Consider the following 27,089-nt stretch of genomic DNA (forward strand, 5'->3'; position numbering starts at 1 on the left):
CCTCTGTACAATCCACAGAAATGAAATGACTAACAGAACTAACAATGGGAGCTAAGGGTCCTGGGGACCCTAAAATATTACCTCTCTAGGATAATCTAAAATAAATGTTTGTGATTCTTATCTAGCTCTTTTGTGTCTGTTTTCAGTATTGAACACGGACACAAAAAGAAGTGGTGCAGTTTTTTTTATTTCTTTTTTTATTTTTATTTATTTATTTATTCATTTATTTATTTTTATTTGAAACACCAGATGTAATGAAGCAGAGCACTTCTCTGAAGTTAACTATGTTTGAAAAATACAGTACTTGGGTAATTATCTAAATGCTGTTGTTTCTGATGCTTATCTGTTGATGCGTCAGTTCTCAGCTGCATAGAAAACATACAGCATCGCCGACCTGAACGAGAGTTTACAGAAGTTAGCAAGTAAAGCTGGTGGGTGAATAAAGAACTTCACATGTATTTTTCTTTCTTTTCTTTAAAGCACACAGATCGACGGAAGTGAGGCACTGTCGTATACTCTGCGATTTGCAGCTATGCTTTAACGCGTGATTTCAGTGAAAATAACGGTTGATAGGACCCCGCGGACACCACCTGTTCGCATGCAGAGCTCACACTTTTTCACCTGAACTTGCTAACCACTGCTTATAGCTACTACGTTTTCAGTTAGTGGTAAAATGATATCGCTCTTCCGTTGGAGGTTTTTGGTGGTGTCCGTGGCGTTCCTGGGCATCGCGCTTGGGGAGGTGGTGTTCCGTTGTCCGAGCTGCACCGCAGAGCAACAGGCTGCGTGCCCGGAGCTCACGGTCTCTTGTGCAGAGATAGTCAGGGAGCCTGGCTGCGGCTGCTGTCCCGTGTGCGCTCGACAAGAGGGCGAATTTTGCGGCGTGTACACCCCAAGATGCTCTAGCGGGCTGCGCTGCTATCCCAAACCGGATTCCGATTTACCTCTGGAGCAACTTGTAAAGGGACTCGGGCGATGTGGGCACAAAGTGGACATAGATCCCTCGGGCGGTGAGATAAGCGGTGAGTTACCGAGGCTGCGTGGTCCAGTTTGTATGAATTGTTGAATTACGGTTAGCCAAATATTAAGTTACTGTGCAATGCTGGCTGTCTCTGTCCACACTTTGAAATACCCAACTGTGACAAGATGAAGCCACACTTCCATTCATGTACTCAAAAGATCACACTTATAAGTAGTTTATTCAATAAGCGGAATTTGCAATTCTCATGAAACTTAAATGGTCATTTAATGTTCTCTAAAAGTTTAGACAACATAGTGGTAAAAGTATAACTTCAACAAAATCACAGGATTTTTTTAAAAAATATGGATTTGGGGTAATATTTTTTTGGGTTGTCTTTTGAAATCTGTTTTTCTCAAAGCATAATTTTCCACCCACATAAGAAAGTGTTATTTATGATCTCTTTCACGGACTCTAAAAGACTGGATAAAGTCAAACAGTTCTGTCCATACAGTAGATTAACAACTGGGATCATATAGCTGAGTTTCAGTAGAATTTCATATCATACATTGGCAGTTCCCACTTCAAACATTATCACAATCTAACTGTCATTGACATGAACCGACAAACTAATCCTTATAAAGTCTGTCTGGAGACAAACATGTTGGTCACCCCATGGGTCTTCGGGGTGGGTGGCTGTGTGTGGATATCCTTGTTTCCTTCTGCTCTGTGATTCTTTCTTTGGATTGGAAAGATGACTCCTTGTGCTGAGCAGTATAGGAGAAGGTTAATATGTGTGACAGACAATTGATAAATAATAGAAATAATACACCCTGACTGGCATTGAACCCTGAATCTCAAACATTCAGAGCAGGTCTATTAAAATGCATTGGTAGGTAATGCCATTTTAATGTCACGCAATTCCAGGAAATAATGAATATATATAAAAAGTTAACAGAATTTAACAGTGATTAGTACAATGGACTTTGAGCTTTGAACCTGCTGTCCTGTGAAGTTCACCACAGGCTCATCTGTGCTCGCACAAACACACACACACACACACACACACACACACACACACACACACACACACACACACACACACACACACACACACACACACACACACACACACACACACACACACACACACACACACACACACTCTCTGTCTCTCTCCCTAAGGGGTGTTTGTAGGAACTCCACTCTACCTACTAGAGGTGGAGAAACAGTAAAAGAGAAGTGCATGCACCTCTTGTGAGTTAACAGCTGGATCAGGCCTGGGAGGTTATTCACAGGACATTGGAAAGGGGCATCACACCCAGGTGCTAGAGTGGAGTAGGAGGCAGACAGAAGTGATGCAGTGCTTTATAGGTTACATCTTCATGGTGGCCTGTAAGTGAAGCCTCACTGCACTGAACGGCCATAAGCACTCTGAAGTGTGTTCCAGCTGTTTGCTGTGCTATGCACAGCAATTTTGGGGATTGAAAATAATCACCTCTGATTCCTCCTTTACCCATACTTGACTCTCTTGGAGAGTTCATTGCAGTCCATCTGTAACAAGCAATCGGTACTGTTTAGTTTAGGGTTGCCTCATCATGAAATAATCATCACAGAGGGAGTGGATGTGCACTCATTACATGTTAGCTTGATGGAACTCTCACTAGACTCGCAAATACTCTCTGGTTGGTATGGGAGGTTTGAGGATGTTTCTGTCAGAGTGGAAGGTTTTTGTTCACACTGAAAACATCAGACTGGTTCTGACTGTGTTTGTGTCTATCACACATTGAACTGGTTTTAACTTAACTCCTCTCTGAGTGTCTAGAGTGTAATGCTCTCAACTCAGCTTTCCAGCACAAACACCCTTCCTCACTCTGTCCCAATTCAAATTCAAAATTAGATTTTCTGGCATGACCAACTGAATGTATTGTATTGCCAAAACAAATTATGAAAACAATGCAATGCAAGAGCAGAAAACATACATAATAAAAGAAACTATTGAGTAAGCAGAGTAATATTAACAACTGTAGAAATAAAATTAATGATAATGATGACAATAACTAACACAAGTATGGCCTTATGTCTTTCCCACATACTGGACAGATTTTTTTTTCTTTCATGTGCAGAGTGTGGACATTCAGTTACTTCTGATGACTGCAACAATAGCAACACTTTTTTTTATCAGACGATATGATGCCCAGTTTCAGCGCTGGTAGCTCAGTCACTGTCCCTCTGGCTGTGGCACACTGCCAGACACTGTACTGGGCAGCCAATGGTACTCTGTGTCCCTTTCGCAGTATGCCTGACCATTTTTCTTGAACATTGATTTCTTCGGGGAGGTATAATTGAGGAAATTTAGTAAAAAAGCACTTTTTTTGCAATGCGGCAGAAAATGCATCTCTTGCATACCAGGCTTGCAGCTGACCACATAGCCTTTCCTCTTTAGGCAACTGTGGTTTTTTAAAACAGCATTTCTGACTGACCGGACTCTGGTCACTGAACCTGTACTTGGTCATAATTTGTCCTTTGCTGCACTGTATATCTGTAGGAAGGAAGGCAGGCTCAGCTACATTGTAATCAGGTTTTAGGGTCCCCAAGAGATTTTTTTTTTTTTGGTCCTTTGTTTATTTTTTGGTCCTGTGGTGCACATTAGAACATTTGGTTTGTTTCATAATTTGACTAATTCTGGTTTATGTTTTTAGAGCAGACCTGGTCCAAGCATAGTTTGTGCTCTTTAGTTATTTGGTTCTTATGTTTCAAGAGCAAAACATTTTTTTCCTCCAAAAAGCAAAATCATATACATAATTATAATAAATAGTACTAAAAACATTTCAAAGCTGAGTACATAATTCTAAAAAGACCACTTACAGATTAAAAAGACAGAAAAGAGATAAATTAATTAAAAGTGTATTCATTACATGAAGAGACGATGAATTTAATAAAACTAGTAAGATAATAAATTTAGGAAATCCTCAAAATAAATGCTAAATTACATATATTTATAATATATTCTAAATTATAAGATGGCTCCTGAGTATCCCTCCGCTTGTGACAGGCAGCTAAGTATATTTTGCTACCAGTGCAGCACACCTCTTCTCTTCCCTCAGGAGGATGAACAGTTTTTAATTCCTTACCCCCAAAGCAATGCTGGATTAATTTAATTAACTTCTTAAATGAAGTTTCCTTCATATCTTTATGTTTTTCACACTTCATAATGAAGTGCAGCTCTGCCTCTGCCTTTTGTTGATCACAGTGTGAGCACAGCCTGTCCTCTCTAGACAGCCAAGTCTGCCTCTGTCAGCCAGTCTGTCTCTCTTGCCCTCTCTCTCACTGTGTGTCTCCCAGTCTGTCTCTCTCTTGTCTCTCCTGCAGCCTCCATGTCTGTGTCTCACTCACTCACTTGCATTTGCTGGTGTATGGACAGGGTATATGTCACCCAGTCTGTCTGTCTCTCTCTCTCTCTGTCCTGCTTTTGCTGTCTCTGTGTGTCTCTCTCTCTCTCTCTCTCTCTGTCTCACTTTTGCTCTCTGTTTGTCTCTCTGTCTTGCTTTTGCCATCTCTCTCTCTCTCTCTCTCTCTCTGTCTCTTCTGTCTTTCTGTTGTGTGCCCTGTAATTGCCCTTGAAGCCCTGTGGGGTAAAATGTGCCGCTGCCTGCTCACGGCTCCCTCCCTCTGACATGACAGCAGAGGGATAATTAGTGTGGGGCGGATACCTTGCATGGGTGTTTGCGTGTCATGACCAGCTCACCCTTTTGAATCTCCTCAAGGGTGGGCAATCTGCGTTCACCCTACAGAAGTGGGGTGCTGAGGATCACCCAGCAAGCGGGGGGACAGGATTGGCGGAGTAAAGGCTTTAAGCATGTCCGTTTTTTATTTATTTAATCTGAGACTATGGTCTCACTGAGATTAAGATGTGCAAGAGAGACCTGCCCAGAGTAACACATATACTTCCCTCTTACCCTGCCCCACGGCTGACCTCTGACCTTGCTCCACAGCTGAGCTTCCCCTGACCCCACTCTGTACCTAACCCCTGACATGCCAAGACTGGTGTGTGTGTTTACAGGATTCGGCTCATTTTACTCACTTTCCAGTGTCTGTTTGCCAGCATTCTGAAGGTAGATCCATCCTGCGGCTAGATGTGCTTTTATTATTCTGTACAGTCACCAATAGGAATTTTCTGATTGTCTTCAGGCAGTGTGCAAATTAAAGCTAAACTTACTCCCCATTACCCATATGATTGAGTGCCGTGAAATTTTTTTCTCTGTACCATGCTGAATACTAGTTTCTAAGTCATGTTCGTGCAGTTTTTGAGACTCCTGGCCAAATAGAGCCAGTGGTTTCTAAAGGCTGGCAGAGATATGAAACCATTTTGACTAGACAAACTTTTTATTTGCTGAGTCAACCTGTTTGAAGTGATTTTTTACCTTTTACCTAAAATACTGATACTGGAAAAATCAAAATCTTGTTTTGAGAAGAATCATATTCATTAATTATAGTTGTTTTAATGACTGTACTACATATTGCAACTGATGAGTTTGCAGAGGCTAATCAAAGTCAGCAGTCTGCTTGTGCATACAAGCTAGTCAGAGAGGTGAGCTTGGGCTGTTACCATGACGCCTGACCTGAAACCTTGACCCTGACACCTGACCCCGGAGGCTGTCTTCAGTTTGAGCGCTACTGAAATATAGCAGGGCTTTGTAACTCAAAGGTTGCTCAGGTGGGCCACTGCTGTTGTACCCTTACCCAGGGGCAAGGTACTTAACCTGAATTATGACAGTAAATATCCAGCGGTATACATGGATAACATGTAAAAACTGTAAGCTATGTGAGTTGCTCAGCTAAGCAAGACAGTAATGGAATGTAATGGTGTCCTTCACCCTACAAACCATGGACTCATTCTGAGAATGGGGTCAACTTGATTTACTTTTCTGTAACAGCATTTGACCTTTTTAAAACAAAGAAAACAAAACTCCCCTTTTCCTTTAACCTTGGACGTTTACCCAGGCAGTTTAGGAATACTGATAATGTTCCAAACATTGACAGGGCTGACGCAACCTTAGTGAGAAATAACAGAAATTCTGCGTTACTGTACACTCCCTGACATACAGAGACTCTCTCTCTCTCTCTCTCTCTGTCTCTCTCTCATGCACACACACACACATACACACACACACACATTCACCCACCTGAGAGAGCATATAGCCTGTATGATGATAAGGGACATTGAGATGTTCTGATAGCATTGCTGTGCGAATGTCTCCCTGCAGACCAAGTGAATCATAGTACATGTTCCGGTGAGCAGAGAGATTTCTGATTTTACCGCACAGGCTCCCTGTACCTGCGTATACAGATAAGACATTGCCGCGTGAGAAATGCAGGTGCAGTGGATTTGTGAGGGCAGGCAGTTTACATCTAATTACACTGCAGTTTAGCCTTCCTACTTCAGCAAGAAACAAGAATGAGCTTCCGTCACAGAGCATGCTTGTCCACTGTGACGGGTGCTGTGCCTTGTCAGTGGTTTCCAAGCAGAACTGAGCAGAAGTACAGCTTCTAAAGCCAGTTAGACCTCACACTAGACCGTGCAGCAATCAGTCACAGATTTATGGACAGAGATTTTGCAAAAAAACTAAAACGTAGTAGACAATAGTCAGTCAGAAGTCAGGCCTTGCTGACCAAGGCACACATTCATACTTGGCTCTCTTGCCTTCAGCATTAAGATCCAGAAAAGATCAGGTTTCGCACATCGAGCGTGTTACTATCTAAGAAGAAAAGATGATGTAATTCAAAGAAACAGAGACCCTGTAAGAGCCGCAGAGTATAGCACATGATTCTGGAGGACTCTTCTGCTTCATGCTGGGGGATTCTCTCCAGTGGAGGAACAGCAAGGAATTAAATACAGAGAGGGTAGGAAATAGATCTGCTCTACCCTCACCTTTGATTTCCTTTGTACTGTCAGGCAGAAGCAAAGAACTGTCAGACACAGCAAACTTGAATCCAGTCATCCTTGGCAGCCTTAGAATAGAATTTGATCCAGGCCCTGTGTGAGACACAGAAGAGACTTTGAAGCTCTCTTGTCAGGGGCTGCACCTTTGATCCAAGCCCACTGGCAGGCAGAGAGCAGGCTTTGATCCAGTCCTACTGACAGACAGAGAATAGAATTTTGATCCAGTCCCACTCTTAGGTACAGAACAGGATTTGATCCAGACCTGCAGAATAAACACTCTGAGGTTAAATTGTTCTTGGCCCGTGTATCGTAATGCTGTGTTATCCACTCCAGAGTCTTTGTGCACTTCACGTCAGAGTTCTTTGTCTTGTGCTAATTCCCCTCTCCCACTTTCTGGTAAACAAACGTGTCTTAATACGTACCGTATGTCTGACTGTAACACTGCATGTGCAGTTTGGGTGAGGATGCCTAAATGTTTTGGGGAATTTGAGCGCTGCACAGTTTGAGACTGAGGGACTGCATTGTCCCCCTGAGAAGGATTCATTTCACAAGGGAAAGGAAATGAAATGATACTCCGAAGGGTTATTTAAGTAACCTCACAGTGGCCAACGACTTGAGCAAATCCCGAGTTCAGTGTTTTTCCAGCGTTGTATTTGCATACAGCAAGCTGAGCTGCCTGCTGGGAGGGACAGGCTGGCCGGCCGTGCTGTTGTTTCTGCCTGTGGAGTTCAGAGAGATGAAACAGGGCTGTTTTTCATTAATGTTTAACCGCGAGGGCAAACTGAGGAGGGCATGTGTGTGAGTTTGGTCAGAGTCACTGGCTTTGTTGGCTTCCACGTTTGTGAGACGAGGGGTTGCTGGGGGCAAAGCTGACCAGCTCTCAACTCAGTGACTCAGTGACAGGACTTCTACACTGCATGGATGAATATGGGTATTACTATGGATCCTTTCCACTGAATTGCTGTTGGTACGCTGATATGCTAAAAGGTGCATCAATCTGACAAGAATATTGAAGAAATCTTTATTGATCGATTTAATGCATCTTGTCCCTGTAAGAGTTGGTGTTCATATTTTGAGGCTGTCTTTATGGATGTCCCTGTCTGGTCACTCTGATCAGCTGTAAATCACCCTGAGAGATGATCTGGGGGGGGGGGGTTATAAGGAGACAATTGTGGGTGCACTGAGGTCCGTTTAGGGGTGCAGTGCACTCCTAAGTACTCCCATAGTGCTAGCCCTGGTTTTATCAGCATGAAAAATTGTTTCTGTGATCAGCAAGAGGCGGAAAAGTGGGGTGGTAAAACACACATGCATTTGTGAAAATCACTGTGTGATCATGTACAGCCACTGGAGCTACTATGGCTGCTGAAATGATGATGTCAGTCAGTGGTTGTGCCGCAAATCTGTGATCCTCACTTGACACAGGAGAGTAGATGTGATGTGGGGAGGCAGGGGTATGATTGAGGCCCAGGGGATGTGACTAAAGAGGCGGAGATGTGATTGGGGGGGGCTTCCTTGCTATGCAGGGCTGGGATTTGACTGGGGGTAGACCCAAGGCTGAGTATCTGAGATCTTGTGTAATCGCAGGTGTAAAGTGGTTTAAAGCAATCAGCTCTGGAGTGATACACACAGATCAGGGCCTGGGCAGTGCTAAAGGTGGCCATTCATCTTCAGGTCTTCATTCTACTCATTCTACTTCATTCTTCTCCTCCTCATCCTACTTTATTCCTTCTCTTCTTTCTTGACAGATGACATCCAGTGAGCATTCTCTTTAATTTGTGGTGTGCTGTATAAAAACGTGTACAGATTACGGCTCTCCTCAAACTTGACACTGAAGTCAGATGAGGGTAGGGACGAGGACAACATCGCACACTGGAATGTGGGACTGTAAGGAGTGTGTCCTACTCTGGAGGTACAGAGCATGCCACTAAAATAAGGCCACACGTGACAACATGCCAGAGCTAGTGCTTCATGCATTGTAAATACCCAAATACGTTAAGGTTTTGGGTTCAGCGGTGAATTGACTGACATTGTGTACAGAGACCCATTGTCATGGGAAGGGCCCTGTTTGTGTGGATTCTGTAGAACTGGTTTCATTGACAGCTTTATGTACACCATTGCAAGCTCATTCTAACATCTAAAAGTGATGACATTCTAGACCAGTGTCAGTGCGACAGATTTCTGACTATGCTTGACACAGTCTGTTCTTGTGTTGTTTTGGGCCGTCTGCACAGTTGTCTCTGAAAGGTACCACTCTTCTTGAGGGTTGGTGGTACAGAGGCTCAATCAGTGGTATGGTGCGTATCTCTGACAGTGTATTGTCGGTCAAAGCATTGGTTCTGCAGGCATCGCTGGAGGCATTCAGCACTGACCTGCGCTGTGGGCTTTGTGTGTTGGACAGGAGAGCTTCTCCCCCAGCCCGAGGAGGACCTGACCGAGATCCCGTCCCTGAGGAAGCCCGGCAAAGATGTCGCTTGGTTTGGGCACAAGGAGAGCGCAGTCCGACAGCATCGGAAGGACATAGAGACCAAGATGAGGGTCAACAAAGCCGAAGAATCCAAAACACCTCGTTTGATGCCCGTGAGTGTCAGTCTGCCTCCAGGGCTTCAGTACAGTGATGCTTGCTCTTGAGGTGCAGGGTCATCTTGATAAGACAACACGGAATACTTATGTAGTTGATGCAATGCTTTGCACTGACCAACGCTTGCATTTATTTAAGTGCAACAGTACCCTCTTGTGGTAAGAACCACACATGGCCTATTGAATGTTCATATTGCTCCTGAGGTGACAGAAATGTTCATATTTTGGGTTATGATACACCTATTTCTGACTTGCACCTCTGACTTTAAAGTTGGATTACTGTGAAATAAATTGTCTTGTGCGTTATACATGTTTTGTGCAATATATATTGCAGTTATTAATGGTGTCATTTATATTTATATTCTTAAACTCATGCTCATTAATATGTGCACTATGCTGACTGCTCCATTAATATGGTTTAAAGACGGTGTCTTATGTTAGAAGACTGTTGCTGTTTTGTGAAGCTTGATAACTCCTGAGACATCCCCTGATTTTACTGCCCTCTGAGATACATTTTCTCTCTAAATAGTAATGTGACAGTTTATATGAGTAGAGTTTATAGCAGACCGCTGTAAAGTCCATTACAGTAAATGTTTCTCCCTGAAAAAACAGTGATACCCATCTCTGGATCCTCCCCCTCATTTGACTCAATGTATAGCAGCTTTGAAACAGAGACCAGAGACAGCCGGCAAAAGAGTCAGCACTGCAGGGGTGTGGGGTGTGGGCAGACATAGATAGTCAGACCTACAAAATGAGGCATTCCTTTTTTAAAAGTGGGGAGGGTGCATAAATTACTGGAGACGATTTTTCTGAAATGGCATTTGGCAAGTGGTGTGATGTTGTGATGACATCACGTCTGGACAAGGCAGGATGTCCTCTCTGTGCTGTTGTGTGACAGAGTTCGTTCACAAGATTTACTGCAGATCAGATCCCAGCGTACCACAGGAGGGGGGGCACTGCAATGGGTGCGGCTTGCTGTCTGGCCTGCAGATGGGCGGGTCATAGAAAAGTAGCATCACTCATTTTATTATACTAAGACTACAGAGCTGGTACTGACCCATTTATTTGTGCTCACAGAGCCAGTGCCAACAGGAGCTGGACCAGGTTCTGGAGCGGATCTCCAAGATGCCCTTCAGTGACAGCCGGGGTCCCCTGGAGGACTTATATGCCTTACACATCCCCAACTGTGACAAAAAGGGGCAGTACAACCCAAAACAGGTGAGCTCTAGCCTGGCCTTCACACAATCAGGTCCATATGCAGGGATTCTAAGATTATTCGCCAAAGAAGGTGACTAGCCGCTACCCATCACACGCACACACACACACACACACACACACACAGGTACACACACATTCATACAAAATCATCGTGCCAGGAATATGAAACTGGGAGCATTTTGGGCTGGAAGTACAGGGAAGTCCATGGGGAGAGGCTAGTTCATTGTGTCTACAGAGAAAGGGCCTGAGTCTTGTGTTGCAGGGTAATTTAAGTGCTTGCAGGCTGACTGTAGCCAGGCAATGAGATGATTCAATGTGAGAACTGAGGAAGCTGGTTTCCTATGAGATTTTAGTTTCTCCATCATCTGCCATTTTTGCTAAGGCCACCTAATTTCTCAAAATGTTACAACAATTATGTGATTTGTGTGTCTTGAAAAAAAACACCAATTGTTGCATATTTATGGCAGAAAAGCAGAAAAAAACTGAAAGAGGAGACTTAGGCCTGCTTGTTTAGATGGGAAGGTCATGTTCCCTAGGGTGAAACATTGAACCTTACCACGAACCGTTATTTTATAATAATCTTGCTCCTCATAACTGTCAGTTTTTATTCTTTTTTGGCTTGTTGCAGTGTAAGATGTCTGTTCGAGGACAGCGGGGTGAGTGCTGGTGTGTCAGTCCCCTCACTGGCAGACTCCTGCCCTCCTCCCCTACTGTGAGAGGGGACCCCAACTGCAGCCAGTACCTGGACGTGCTGGAGACCCAGCCCTATGCTATTCCCATAAACTAGCCTATCCTAAACCCTCCCAAAGACTGATCAAGTCTGACACGACACAGGAAAAAACAATTTCCTACAAGAAAGATACTGTGTGTTTGTGCACGTACATTTCTGTTTGTGCGTATGTATATGCGATATCTTTGTGTACATTAAAGCAGAGACCAGAAGAATAATCCAAATATGAAATAAGGGGAAACTAATAAAAAGGCAGTCCTGACCCTCTCAGATTTGAAGTGCAGATTTCATAAGGCTAAATGCAGTGTCCTTTTCTTGGATTCTTCTGTCTCCTTGTATTTAGAAACTGTTTTTCAGTACTGTGGAGGCTGCCAGAGTGGTCTTTGAAACCTGTGTCTATCTCTTCATCCAGCAGTGTCATTATTACAGACAAGCTGACTGAGCAAACTGAGCTTCTGCCATTCAGACCAATTGTCCATTTCTATTTATTACACGTTGGCTCCTTCATAAATAAGTTCCTTGACCTCACTAATCCTGCTTGCTTTTCAGTTCTTGAGCAAAACCTGCTTGGTTTTCCTGTGCCTGCTGAACAGCTTCGCTCTGACATCAGCAGTTCCTGTCTCTCCTCTCTCTCTGGGGCAGGCTCTGGCCCCATCACATCTACCAGCAAAAGCTGGCCTTTGCTGCTTTTGTGTCGAAGCCTGGAAGGGACAGCCAGCTTACCCACTGGAGAAAAGTTACACTATGGTGAAATTTTGCTGATCGCCTCTGTAGGGTCTGAGAAGGGTGACAAACAATTCTATCAATCATCATAATCATAGTGACAGATGCCAAGTGTATATTAAACTGGCAGGTCAAAAGCCTTGACCTCTACATTGGATGGCCCCTCTCATTTAAATCCTCAGTGTGCCGTACCACAGACTGCTTAAATGAGCGTATCATTTAAAGGAGTGAAAACCTGGCTCACGAGGCATGATTACTGTCTCTGTGTGTATACTGCAGTGATTTTCAAAGGCATCCATACATGCATTGCTTAGCCTGTGAAGTGTCATCAGCAACTGCGCACATGCTGGGACATTTGTCCCACTTATGTCCCTGCAGTTTGATATAGGCTTCTGTTAGCCTGCGGTGGTTCAGTAAATTTTACGGTAGCTTGAGTTTGGCCTGGTTTAAAAAAGAAATGAACCTGGGCCCCTGCAGTGTGTTGCATTGATTCACCGGGGCAGGCACAAGTGGAATGCTGGCTGGACTCGGGTGCGAGAGAGAGAGAGGGAGAGAGAGAAAGAGAAACCATTCACCTTCTGCTATAGAGTCAAAGTTTGGGTAATTTGGGGTTGCACAAAGTGTCCTCGAAGTGACATGGGACATTTCTTGATAAAGCAGAACACTCTATGCCATACCTGTATTTAATTTCTCATTGGTGAAGGCAAAAGTAGGAGGATATTTGATAGCATATTTTGCCTAAATTCAGTGTACTGTTCTATTTACATTTCAGCATTGAAATTGAGTAATAGGTGGAAAAAATGCCACTGCCTTCTTAAAGCCAGAGAGTGAGATTTGCGAGCAAATAAGTGAAAAATAGTTATTTGGTATGTTATAGTCTTGTGCTGGTATTACTGATAATAAACTGATATTACCTTGTCCATCTGTGTCTGTGTGTTTATTTCTCCTCTCAGCTGGGAAACATTCATTTTTAAAAAGTGACCATGTTATGCAATATGCTTTTCTAGAAAACAGAAGGCATATTTTAATTGGCCGTTGTTGAACCCTGATCTGTGTGATGTCATCTGAAGTACGGAGAGCTCTGCTGAGCATGTACATTCCCTCCCCTCAGGTGTTGGCTGAGCTTCAGTCAAACTTCAGTCAGACTCCTCTCTGTGATGGAAGCCAACTTTAACAAAGAGAAATTGATCATGTGCCAGGAACAAGGTCAATACCCTACAGTATTCATCCTTCAGGTCACTGTGAATTTCAGTATGAAACTTTTGTGTGTGAAAGTTAGTTCAGACACAAGAGTTTTATTGAGAACTTCAGCCTGCACCGGTGTTTTGTCCTCGTAAAGATTCCCTCATTCCCTCATTCCCTTATTCTACAACTGAAAGAAAAGAAGAAACAATTTACATCTTTGGGATATGTAAATGATGCTTAAGAGAACACACGGTGAGAAGACATGCTCCCTTGAACCTGATTGTATGAGTTAAACTGCTTTGCAGTATTGTTTGAAGCAGTGGGCTGAATACACCGTGTCATGCATTCAGATAACATCCAGCCGTCCATAGCTTTTGGGAAAATGATGCTAGTGACATAAAACTGCATCTCATTGCGTGACTCCTTCTCTCATCACTCAGCCAGGACTACTTTGCCTACATTTGTAAGTGGATACTATACCATGAGTGGACACTGCTGAGAGATGTGATTTTAGGGAGTGTCTCATTTGGTTATTCTAAATATGAGCACATTTGATTACATTAGCTACCCTATTTGCTTAACAAGTGCCCTCGTCCACAATGTCTCGTATACTTATATACATACCATGACCATGACCATGCTGTGGTCCCTGACAATCCATGAAAATACATTCATCTGTGGAACAGCATGGAATAGTTACCTTTACTACCAGTGAATTATGTACATCTTTCTTCTTAACCCACTTAGATGACAATGTAATGATATTCTCTTCCCACAATACCATCAACACCAACGTTACTTAAAGGAACCCTGTTAAGAAGAAATTTAATTATGCCAGCAATATGCCAGCAAAACTTATCATTGAAAATCCTAAACTCATCTTTGACCAGTAAGTGAAAAGACAAATCTGATTCAGTATTGTCTGATCTGACACTGATACTTGCAATTCATTTGCATCTATACTGCCAGATATTTGCTGAAGCAATGGAGGCAAAGTACCTTGTTCTAGGGTATGCAAGTAATGCCCCAGAAAATATTTGTATCCACAGTTCTCCATTGATAAACCCAGCACTCTCACCAAAACACCATAGCATGTCCCTGTGTTCCCCAGTGATACACAAAACACATATTAAAAACACATAATCTCATTGCATTTAAATGAATACATAACTTTATTTAAATAAATGCTTTGTCATGACAAAAAGACAAAGGTTAAGAGTACATAAATTACAAGTTGAATAAATATTACACAGTGATAATCACTTTCTTAATAATTTGAGTTTTTCTTCTTTTTTTGTCTGTTTTATTAAGAGTTCCAAATGCTGCATTTTCACATTCCTCCCGGCACTTTTGTGTATCTCTTTCACGAGTTGTGTGCCTCACATGTCAGCGTGATCAATGGTCTGCCTTCTTCCCTCCGCTAGAATAGCTATATGTTCAGAAACAAAGCTATAGTTATCATTTCAGTGTGAGCTGCGATTATTGCATTAGTCCAACCAGGGAGGAGACTCATAATCTGAGATGCAGGGAATTCAGGGAGCTGCTGTAAGTGCGAGGTGCCCCTGTGGTCCACCAGCATCCAATTTGTTCAATCCGGCCTCCGCACTTCTGTGCTAGACTACAGTTAAATGGGGAATAATGTTCTAATCTTGACCTTCACGTTTCTGTTTTGTAGATTTTCATCCAAATTAATCTTTTATGATGGGTGCTGGCCATTTTTTCCCAACCCCTGCCCCAAAACTTTGGATTGTACCATTTTTAGGCTTATACTGTTTTGTGTGAAGTCAGGTTTGTTGCAACTGAGTGAAATTTCCCATAGAATCTGTGCCCTGTTGTGTTTCCTGTTTGCTGTAATTGATAGCATTCGTCTCTACGGCAGAATATTGCTCGAGACCACAGCACACAACACTCTCCCTCATTCCCTTGCAGCGAGACACACACTCCTCAGCCAGTGATGAGCGGTGATGTATTTTTAATATCCCCCTCCCCTATGCTATTAAATATCTGATATTGTTCTGGGTCCTGGCGTGGGCCACACAGCCCCTGTCGGAGTAGCTGAAGCGAAGCATCAGACAGTTATCAGTATTACTGTGATCGATATTATATATTATTATCAGTATTGATGGTTTAGTTTAAGTGCAAGCTGCTTTCATAATGGATTGGGGGCACAAGCCATTGTGCAGGGGCAAGAACGGAGTTGGCGACTTAGCTTTGTCACACTGTAGTTGCATTCGCTCCCCTTTCAGAACCCGTCTGTGATAGAGACAGAGCTGAGTCATTTTGACTAACAGCGATGCAAGTTAACAGTTGTGCTGACATATCAAGCATTTGCAGTCGCTGTCCAACAGCTTTGTTTTTTTTTTTTTTTTTAAAGGACAGAGATATCCCTAAGCAATGAAGCCGTAACCGCATCCCTTTCTCTGACACTGGCACAAGGAGTAATTGCATTGGGTGAAATGCATTTGTGACACAATATAAAGTCATTATTGTATTGATTGCACACCTCTGTCAGAATCTGAGCTTAATTTAACTACCCTGATGGCCCATGGTATCTGCATTTTCCCCCCCACCTGGCTTCTATGGAAATCATTATTCAAATGTATTTCTTGTAGAAAGGCACTGAGATTTCCATACAAAACAAAAGCTGCACACTGTCATATTCCTACGATTGCTTTATCTTTTACTTTTCCTGTCATGGTGTGTGCTGTTTCAGTGGTGTTCATTCAGAACATTAAAACTGATCTTAGTTTTTGAGAGTGCATTGATATACTGACGATAAGTTTCCACCCGGAAAGATGACAGAAAAACAGCGGTGGTGTGCGTGTGTGTGTGTGTGTTTTGGAGGGGCGGCAGACTATCTCTCTGGACATCCTGTATTCAAATGACCAGAACTCACCTAGTCGGAAGCTGGAATGAACTATGCAAATTACTTTTTTTATAGTTTACAGGCTAAAATACACACATCATTTAACAAGCACCAGTAATTTGCAATTTCTTTGTAAAAAAAAAAAAAAAAAAAGACAACAAAAAATTATTAAAGTAATACACCAAGGTAACGCCTATATCAGTGTCTAGGAGACCACTTGGTTAAGAAACATGGCTCAAAAGTGGGAGGTTATTACTTCACTGAAGGCAAAGAGAACAAACAAAACCGGATAGGACCATGCCCCAAACCGGCCCACCTGGACAGAGCACTGCGGTCGTGACTGTCTGAATCTGTGAGGCTCCCACAGGATCGTCAGAGTCCCCTGCAAATGATCATTTGCTCTGACTTGATAAAACTGATTTTTATGCTGATGCTGGAAAATTCCAAGAATTTCAGTGCCAGCACAACTGTACCAGCAGACACGGTCTCAGGGCTGGGACCCTAGTGTCAATCAAAAACCTCTCCCTAACAACTACAGCATACTGTAAAAGTATGATGTTCGCTTAACAGGTGGGGAACTTGTTTTTGGTAGCCTCACAGCTTCCAATCAAATTTCTGAGTCTGCAGTACATCACATGATGTCACCGCACCTGCAGGAAAAAGCGTGTGCTGTGTGACACAGCACGGCAGCTTCCGTTTACATAGGCACGACTGGTGTATTAGTTTCAGTCACAGAGTCACAGACTTACAGGCCTCTGTCGACCACGCCCCGATCCGTTCTCACCTCACTTCAGCTGCGCCCCCCTCCCTCAGCCACTCTCTCCGGAGAAAGGGTCAAGAGCGGAAAATACGAGACATTCTTTTGCGAATTTGCTCATGCAGACACACACTTTTAAAAAACAAATGGGCACATTCCCGAACCTAGTCTTCTTAACGCTTTTCCAAGTGAATAAAATTCCCTATGGATTAAGTGCTTTGATAGGACGAGTACCTGGATAGTGACAATTGTATCAGCTGTTATCTTATTTTTTTAATAAACAAAAACCCCAAATCATTCTGCTTGTATTAAGAGTTTCTGTCTCATCTGACAACACCACAGTAAAAGACATGAAAGACAGAGACAGATCTGTGTTCCACAGACTTGAGTCTTTTGCATCATCTTAAGTGTACAAGAGATAGTTAGCTCAAACCCCAGCTTCTATAAAAATATATAAATATATGTATATATTTTTACAAATCATTTTGATGGGACCCAGCTCTTCTCAGTGGGACCCTTTACAGACACAGGAAGGGACCAACCACCTGGGTCCAAGTGGGTTAGAGGTGAGCACAGTCATGAAGGTTCAGATGTCTTTTTTCTTTTTCTTTTTTTTTTTTAAACCTTTTGTTTTTATGTCGCATTTACAATCTCAAAGTGCCTGGCGGGTGGTTTGGGCAGGAAGGAGGGAGGCGGGCCCTAGGTCAGGTGATTGGGGGGGAGGGCGGAGCCTCACTCGTTGTTGCTGCCGCTCTCCAAGTCTTTGCACTGAATGTCCCCTCCGCTGTAGTCCGTCCCGGGCAGCTGCACCCCGTACTTGTCTACACACCAGCAGATCCCTCGCTTCCGGCCGCGGGACGGCTTACACTGCAGGACGATAGAAGGGGGGAGACAGGGCGGTCAATGACAGTGCCCCCGGTTGATGTGCAGCGTAGGCACTGCTGCAGTGCTACTGACCAGCATGTATTGGTGTGTTCGCAGAGGAATTCCAGCAGAGGCTGGCAGGCCTGGCCTCACTGTGCTCAGAGACAAACGGAGTGTCGAGTGACGGTTGTGGCTACATACCTGCTTGCGTTTAAAGAAGCCCTTCCTGTCACAGTTGGGGAGGTAGAGGGACAGGGCCATGACACGAGACGACTCCTTCATCGTGTGAATGATCCCATCCAGCTTCCTCCTGCATGGACCCTGAAGAAGTAAACCAGATATATCCAATTACACACCCTGTTACGCTGCCTGCTATACTCCATATGTAATCCTACATGCAGATATTCACACACACTACACACCTGAGCACAAATGGAGACGCACAAAGACAAATAGAAACAAACACGCTAAGCACACATGCACATAAGCACACACATGCATGTGTACCCACGCCTGTGGTCGCACTAAGTGCAAACATGCGCTCACAGATCCACACAGAGACGTGGGCTCTCTTCAGAGGCGGGGGACTTACGAATTCGGGCTCGTGCTTGTCGATGGGGAGCGGGGAGTAGTCCACCTGGCCGACAGACCTCAGCTTCTCCTGCTGCTTCTTCTTGTCCTTGCGCACGGCGTGCACCTTCTTGCTGGAGATGTGGTCCTTGGGGTAGAGCGGCACCTTGGCAGGGGGCAGCAGGTCCTCCGCCATCTCGGCCGTCATCGGGTCCTCGTGCTCCCGCGACTCGCGATCTTCAAAAGGAAACGGGAGAGGACAACATCAGGGAAACGGCATCCAAGGGTCAATTTACAAAATGCCGTCTGCCCGATGGAAATTAAGGACAGGAGTCAGCGATTGTGCTTTGAGTGATCTGCTTTGCATTTAAACATTGAGCTACAAAATTGAACAAAAAACAAAGCACTGCTTGGGGTAATTGTTAATTCCAAATACATCAAATTCATTCAAGATTTCAAGCATTCGCATTATCCATCCAGGGTGCTCAGTCGGGTTGGTGTGAGGAAAAGGGGTTTCTTCCACCACCAGGGGGCGCCTTTGCATTTGTTTATTGATAAGAACAGGCTCAGCACTGCTGAAAACCCACCACTCCCCATGCAAGTAGGCACCAAAGCACTATTCATTTCTCTGTACTATGACAAAACCCTGCCACTCCCATATATGTTTCTACTAGACACTACTACTATATTAGATTGTGTTAAATTTTATAAATATACAGCTATGATATGCAATGGTTTGCTGGAAACCTATGTTTTCATTGTTAAATGTCTGATTAATCTGAAAAGAATGAGTGTTGAAGATTAATTTCCTATATTTTGAATCAGGGTTTTACTGTGATGATGTATCCTAACATCAAGCAGAAGTGGAGTTATCAGTGCTCACTGCCTACGGGCTTAGAACTGGGTCAAATATGTTCTGCTCCTGGTTTGGCAAAAGAAACTAGCTTCTCCAACAAAAATGGGAACTCACTTGGAAAAGAATTTTCTCTGCATGGTGCCATGGCAACCACAAACCACAGCACAGGTGGCCGTTTTTGTCACCAGTGAGCTCTAAAGATTTTTCCAGTTCTTTTGTCTGCTTTCAGATTAATTCTGATGGAGCCTCTTTTGCATCACACGGGCAGAGGTCCTTGCTCGAGGGTTGCAGTGCATTGTCGGATCTGATTCCTGTCATGTCATGTTTCTGAGCTAATCCACTTTCCATGCTTCCTCTGAAACATTCCCAACATCAATCCTCTAGGCCATCCAGCAACAGCCTCCAGAGATAGCCATATGTCTGATGTCCACCTTGCCCAAAGCAAGTGAGGATGGGATGACACCAGGGCGTGCTGGATAACCTCTGCCTCTCTGCTGTTGAGGGGATGGCCATACTGGGCTCTTGTTAGCCCCCGCCCCTACACCGGTGCCAGTGGCCTGACCAGCCTAAGGTTCTCTAAGGCCATGCAGGCGGGCACCGATCTCAGGGAAATAACTGGGATGGCTGCCAGCCCAAGACTGACCGGCCCGCTGAGCCAGAGAATGGTTACGGTTATATTTATCCAGTAAGGAAACCCGGAGGTACAGGGGTGCGTGGGTGGAGCCTGGCTGGAACACCGGGCGGGAATGTGTCAAGTATTGTTGCCTGAGACGGCCGGGAGAGATATTGGGAGACAGCTGTGGGACGATTAAAAATAATTGGGTGAATGGGTTTCTCTGTTCTGCAGGACGCCAGTCCCAAATCGATGGAATTTGTGGGGGGGGAGGTGAGGAGAGAAGAAGATATGGCATCGAGTGAGCTGTGTGCCGTGGATGGGATGTCTGGGGCAGACAGTGGGGCGAGGGGGGGGAGGGATTCTGGATCCTTCGGCATGCAGGCGGAACTTCGGACCTCTGTTTGAAATGAAACTCGCAGCTCGTGACCTGGCAGGCTGCGACTACAGACTCGACTCTCCTCTCCTCTGAGCTACTCTGCAACACTATTAATAAAGTGTGTGCTCTTTCCTAATGCTTCAAGCCTGAGGGAGGGACTCTGCAGAGCTGTTCACCAACTTGCACTGCCTGAGACACCTTTCTAAACCAGCAGGTCTCTGTAGTTAGTGTCTGGTTTTCTGCAGTGATGCGTTTCAGGGTAATGCCTCGAGGACCCAAGGTTAGGTTCGCTTGCTTCTGTTCCTTAAATGAAACATTTCTGTTCTGGATGGATGTGCATGATCTTGCAGTGAGTTTAATGAAGAAATCTAACAGTTATGCTTGAATGTGTCAAGCCACACGCACATGATGAACGTGCCCAGTGTTAGCTGGCAATCATCAGTTCAGTCAACGCCAACGAGGACAATGACATCCCTCTCATGCCTGTCCATTGGCGGTACAAAGTCAGTTTTTCTGCTTGTGCAGGAACCTCAGTGGACTGTTTAGCATTCTGAAACTGTATTGATTGTGGCAGACTGACGTGTAAGCGGCATCATGTACTACTGTTCCAAAAAAAAAATTGCAAAATGAAAGCTAAAAGGACATGCCCCTCTCCTTCCTCCTCTAAAGTTTCCTCAAAGACAAGGGCTCCTGAGCACAGAGATGCATCTGATACAGCTGTCTTTAAATATTAACATGCTCCTCAATTATACTTCATGAATATCTTAGTTTGAAAGCCACCCCCACACCCCCACTCCCTTTCAGTTTTCGTAATCCTTGATTGATCTCTATTAAGTCATTTTGAACTGCTGGAAAAATGCGACACCGATTCTGCAGAAACGCTGGCGGCATTCCCACCCTGCCCTGTGGTGTGTGTACACCGTGCCGCTGTGATCTCGGCGACGTTCCCAAAACGTTGGACTGTCAACGTCCCGCAGACATCCCCTCCGCGTTACAGAGTGGAATTAATTAGCATTCGCCTTGTGTAGGGACAGACAGCGCTAATGATCACATCACCGTCGGCCCTCCACACATCGATGACACATAGGCCCAGCAGTGACTCACACAGCCTGATTGTGTGGCACGTCTTTGCGGTCTGAATGGAGCCCACCGGAGCACAGGAAAACAGAGGGAGAATCCTGGGTACACTGAGCAGAAGTGCACTAAAGCCATTAATTGCTTTTTGGCTGGGGATGTGGGCACCATTACAAAGGAGACGCAGACAGGAAGAGGACTCTGATCAAAGGGCTCTTTGGGGAAAGGGACTGAGGAGGGAAACAATAGTCCGCAGCAAATGACACCACTTGCTTTCCTTCAGATACCCGGCTTGGAGCAATCACGGTGTAAAAAGAGCTTCTCCAGATGACCGTAGCAGGACAATGGCAATTCCACCACCAGTCCCCATGGCAACCTCAGCCAAAAACAGCTTGAGATGGAATAGCAGCCAAAAACCTGTGCAGGTTGAACAAACATGTTCCACCTGAACTGAATCCATCTCTAGCTTCTTGCAGATGTTTTTTTTCCCCCCTTTTCTCAAGTGACACTTAAAAATCATGTTCCAGACTTTGTTCACCTGTTCCTAGCATCCCTGGAACCCTGGAACCGCTGGAAGGCCTTCTTCTGCAATGTTTAAACTCTTGTGTTCAGAGCTGGATAAACATTTGGGCAGTCTGCAAAGGGAATCTCTGACATCAAATCGGATCGGAGATGGATCCCGCAGTCTACTTCCTGGATTTGGACACGCTGACACGTGTGGGTGGCGCTGTTGCTGAGTTACATGATTGACAGAGAGCAGACTTTGCGTCAACTGAAATGTTGTATGGCTGCTATTCGCTCTCCTGGTGCTGGGCACACAGGAAAGCTGTGCTGCTTGTAGCAAGAAGAAAAACTTTCCTCACGGTCATCATCCAAGCTTGTCAAAAATATCCGACCTCTGAATATTTCACAATATGTTGTTGTGTGCAGTCCATCATATAGACGGTGACACAGTCCAACTCTGGAATGTCAGCTGCACATGTGATGCTCATGGGCGCTTCATTTTCATTTTTTAATTTTGGCAAAACTACAATGTCTTTCAGAATACTTCATATCCTCACATTATCCAACAAGAGGTACAAGACAGGAATGACATGTGTTCTCTCACAACCATGTGCCACTAGTCTGCATAGAGGCACATTTAGCATATTGAACTAAAGACCCAGGTCCCCAGCCAAGGAACCATTCATACTATTTGACACTAGGGGGTGACATTACTCTCTTTAGCATATGCATATTCTCCCATAAGCTCTGCTTCACTGTGTTAAGTTCAATGTACCAGAGAAAGACTGCTTCAACACAGATAAAATCTACAAATGTCTTATTTTTAAACATGCTGTAAATGAAACTATGAAGGAAATAACCTACACTTGATGTAGCTTGAGCAATGTACCCTCCCCTCCACTGTAGCTTACGATACCAGGAAACTGGCATCAAGCCGCATATAGTGACATAATCCAGTCACCATGCAAAAATCACCTTCAGGGTTGGAATATTTGCTTTGTTTCCTCACCTTCCCAGGTATTTGATGTGTTATCATGCAAATGAAAAAACAAGGCGGCAGTCTGCTTTGTTAAAGTCGTAATAGCTAGTTCTCCCAGATGTGCGTCACGCAAACAGAATGTAAGTGAAATAAGCCAAAAAATAATTAGAAGTAACTCTTTTCCAGTATAATGCCAAAAATGTCTATTTGTTTGGCCCTTGCGAAAAATTTTGTTTATCAATACTCTCTTTGCAGTAGGAAACACTATGTCCAAGTTCATGTGCTTGCCAACTTCTAAATTTAACATTTCTTATAATTTCATTTCTGTGCAAAGGGCTGTGTGATAAAAAAAAAGACCTTCTGAGGGCCATCAGGATCTTATCTCCGATCTCAGTTCTGTTGTTCCGACCCACACATCACTTGTGCCACGCCCGGTCAGCGGCTGCACACTCAGTCCCACATCACCAGCACCACGCCTGGCCCCCACCCTTTGTGATTAGCCTCCCCTTCCCTCCAAATGCAACATCAACAGAAAAATCTGCAAATAAAATGTGGTCACTCCAAAAGAGCCATCCGCCACAGTTTATGGAGGCATCCCTCATAAGGAGACGAAACTCACGGAAATTGTGACGAAAATCTAAAATTCATGAGATGTCCTACTTTCGCGTGTAATCTCACATCATATCTGGCCCTTTCCTTCAGTATGTAGAAAGCGCCCTTATATGGCGGCGGAATTCTGCTATGGAGGCCGCCTAATCGCCCTAATGAATAAGTAACAGACAGGAGATGACAGCCCTTAATCCCAGCTCAGAGGTGTTCTCCCTCTCTGCCTGGTCTCAGACACTTGACCCCTTTGTGTGTGTCTAGCCCAGCTGTTAAACGCGACTGATGCGGAACTCCACAGGAAATGAGAAGCGCCATTCTAAATCCACGCGTGGTCTGATGGACGGCCAGCTAGAGACATGTCCCAGACACACAGCCGCAGTAGCATGGCTGCACGCTCACCCCTTCACCCCGCTACTGGAATCACTCCTAAACTCCACATGAAGAGTAGGAGGAGACTGGATCTGTTTCTGAACTAAATGCATTACAAGCTGGTGCCAACTGGTGAGGAGGAGAGAAAATGTCATCATGTTCACTCCTTACAATGCCTTCTTGTATATGCGCTAAAATGTCATTGTCATAAGAGGATGTAGGACAGATAAATCTCGGTGTGTGAAGTATACAGTGCCACTCTGCTCCCCTTTTCAAGGCAGACATGCCTCTAAAATAGATTGCCTGCCGTCATCATGCTGTTTCCTGTATTGATGTTGCCCTGGGACGTAGGGGGTTGGGTCACTGACTCGAACACAAACAGCCCTTTGACACCACACACTTTGTCCCCTGCACCACGGAAAGATGTCAGGAGCATCTCAATAGAGATCCACTGGCAGTGTTGGAGTTCCTGCGTCGGGCAGCCCTGCGGAGAAGCGGTCCGCAAACTGGGCACGTGACCAGAGGGCTGCGGTTTCAAACCTCGGGTGGGATGTGACTTTGTGCTTTCGAGCATGTCGCAGTGCCTCACTGCTGTTGCTTCCTGCAAATGTGGATCTGCATAAAATGAGCATTGTGTAAACTGCTGTTTTGATGGCAATTACATATGATGTAATAAAGGCTGACTTTGGCTGCCTCTCCAGCGCAGAGTTGGCGAATGTGCTCTGAATGCACTGGGAAAATCAATGGGGTGCACATTCAATCAGATCTTTGTCTGCTTCCATCTCATGACAGCTTCATTCATTTCCATTCTGCTTCCCCCCCTCTTCTCTCTGTCACACACATACGCGCGCGCACGCGCACACACACACACACACACACACACCCTCCCTTCGCGTTTAATCGTTGAGCAGTAATCCGACTCTCGCCACGACCCGCGGCTACAAACCTAAATTCAAGCAGGGCGAGATCTATTGCCCCAGGAATGCAGTGCCCAGCTCAGTCGATTTGGACATTTTCGCAGATCAAGATTTGTGTCTACATCTCTAAAGTACAATCTCGGAAATATATACAGATCTCAGTTTGACCCCTTTTTTTCCAGCCTCACAAATTTCAATTGAGCAAACTGCAGGTGTGGATGCCCAGTCTAAAAAAACTAACTTGACAAAACCAAAGGCTTTGCGCAAGACTTAAAACAGGTGTAACTGGCGTCATGGTTCTTACCGCAGATAAATACTGCCAAACGCCTTTGTTCTGCCAGTGGAAAAAAAGAAACTTCGGAGAATTCTTTACAGTTTTGTTGGCTGACCATCGTAACACGTCCTAGTGACTGCGCAGAGACGAGGTGGATATCTAGACAGACGCTAAGGTCCTTCTGAAGAGAAATACAAACAACCCTATTTAGACCACAATGACTCACAAACCTTTTTAATCTCCACTGGTAACTAAGCGCTTTGCTACAAGCCTAGCTCGACAACGAAATAGTATGATGAAAACTCTTAAGCTTTCATTCTAGATTGTGGCAACGTTCCTATTGGCCACAGGTCTGCAGACATCGCCTGCAGGAACTGCCTGACAACGTTGATTTTTAATTACGCAATACGGTCCCACCGCACGCACGTGCTTGTTAGGGGTTCACATTCATCATTGGTCTGCACCCTGAAAAAGTGCCTGAATATTCGAGGGTTCTAATTATATACATTTAAATTACTTATATATTTATATATTATATGCATTATATACACATACATATAATTATAGATAATATCCTATACAATTTATTTAGTTGGCTTTGTTTTAATGTCTTTTATTCGTGAATAGAATGCTATGTATCACAAATAATAAAAATTATTACATCTGAACACTAAAAATCAAAAACATTTCAGAAAAAAAAATCAAAACATGGCACAGTGCCTAATTCACAGTAGTAAATACCAATGCAAAAGTTAAACAAATGTCATCATGGTGTTTGTAGCAAGAAAAATGTCATCAACGAAAATGTGTTGCATTGCGGAATAAATGCCGGTACTGAAAAGGCGAGCCTGTTGCCTGAATGGATTGCATGCTGTGATTGGGGGTTACAATTTAACTTAAAAACAAAATGTGTTCCTAGACTGAAAAGAAAAAGCCCCACGTACCACTTGCATTTGCAAAACCAAGCACCGTACTGCAATCACTACATATGAAAAGCTCTCACTGCCAGGTTCCTCTGTGGACTTACCTATCCCTGTGTACTGTGGTTTGTATCCTTTCTCGTTCGTGCACACTCCTCGGCCGTGAAGCAGGGCGTGCAGGGGCTTTTCCTCGCCGCTCCGCGGCAGGCAGCGGAGCCCGTGAGTGCACGTTCCGGTGTACACGCCGCACGCCTGCCCCTCAGCGAGAGCGCACGTCAGGCAGCAGCCGCAGCCCGGCTCCTTTACCAGCTGACAGCCCACGGGCACCGGGGGGCACATGGAGAGTGCTTTCTGATCACAGGGCTCGCAGGGGACGTACGACCCCAAACACCGAGACAGCCCCAAGAAAAATGTCACCAACAGACAAAAACTGAGTATCATTTTGTCAAAAGATCACCGCACAAATATGAAATTAAGAATCAGCTGATGTGCTTAGTAAGAGAAGTGATTCAATTGCCTCCAGTCATCAGATTTTAAACCTAACAAGCCTAAAGCCACAGCCTTTAGCAGAGAGTCCGCATCCACGCGCACCTGTGTTTTCTTTTTTTTTTCAGATGACACAGCTGTGATGACTTTAGGTGTTTAAAATAAATGCTCTCTCAGAGTGAGGGAACACTCTTCTTTATCTGTTTTTAAAGAATCAAATAAGTTCAAACGTAGAGCAAAATGACCAGAGAGGGGAACAGTCTAAAACGAATCCTTTTTTGATAGACGCGGTGTCCTGTCTGCACGGGAAATATTTGCTCAAAAATCTGGACCTTTTCCCCTCTGAAACCGATTCCAATACTTCTGTCCCTCTGGAGAACTTTTCTAAGCAGACTGATCAAGTTCAGAGCAGGCTTGGCTTTTTAAAAAGAGCCAAACCCAAACCCCGTACTATGAATAAACCAAACAGCAGTGAAGGGGGGCGCACTTGTCTTCTCAGTAAGGTACTGGTTCCAGGGCGGGGCTTGGCGAGTTTCCAGCTTTTTTTGTGCAATGGGACCGGTCTTTCACGTTGGCAGCTATTGCAGTGCCAAGAGGAGCGACACAAGAAACCAATGCAAAGATAAAAAAACAACAACAACAACACACACACAAAACGGTAAAACGGTGTTCTCCGGAGGACGTGTAATTTAAGGCGTTGATGGTGTTGTGTTGCGTACC

At 44.4% G+C, this 27,089-nt stretch overlaps 2 protein-coding genes across 2 annotated transcripts; one reads left to right on the forward strand and one right to left on the reverse strand.

Annotated features, from left to right (window-relative positions):
* The first annotated feature begins 620 nt into the window (after window positions 1–620).
* LOC118788901 (insulin-like growth factor-binding protein 2-A) lies at window positions 621–12,995 on the forward strand. The gene is made up of 4 exons (XM_036545099.1): window positions 621–1,022; window positions 9,301–9,479; window positions 10,557–10,697; window positions 11,326–12,995. Exons 1-4 carry the CDS (start codon window positions 674–676, stop codon window positions 11,482–11,484), a joined length of 828 nt encoding a protein of 275 aa, XP_036400992.1. The 5' UTR covers window positions 621–673; the 3' UTR covers window positions 11,485–12,995.
* Window positions 12,996–17,521: 4,526 nt separating this feature from the next.
* LOC118788948 (insulin-like growth factor-binding protein 5) lies at window positions 17,522–26,749 on the reverse strand. Its single transcript, XM_036545168.1, has 4 exons — window positions 25,991–26,749; window positions 18,415–18,629; window positions 18,024–18,143; window positions 17,522–17,825 (listed from the first exon to the last, which is right to left on the reverse strand). Exons 1-4 carry the CDS (start codon window positions 26,322–26,324, stop codon window positions 17,691–17,693), a joined length of 804 nt encoding a protein of 267 aa, XP_036401061.1. The 5' UTR covers window positions 26,325–26,749; the 3' UTR covers window positions 17,522–17,690.
* Window positions 26,750–27,089: the final 340 nt, after the last annotated feature.

The sequence above is a fragment of the Megalops cyprinoides genome, chromosome 14, assembly GCF_013368585.1.
Source record: "Megalops cyprinoides isolate fMegCyp1 chromosome 14, fMegCyp1.pri, whole genome shotgun sequence".
NCBI classification, from domain to species: Eukaryota; Metazoa; Chordata; class Actinopteri; order Elopiformes; family Megalopidae; genus Megalops; species Megalops cyprinoides.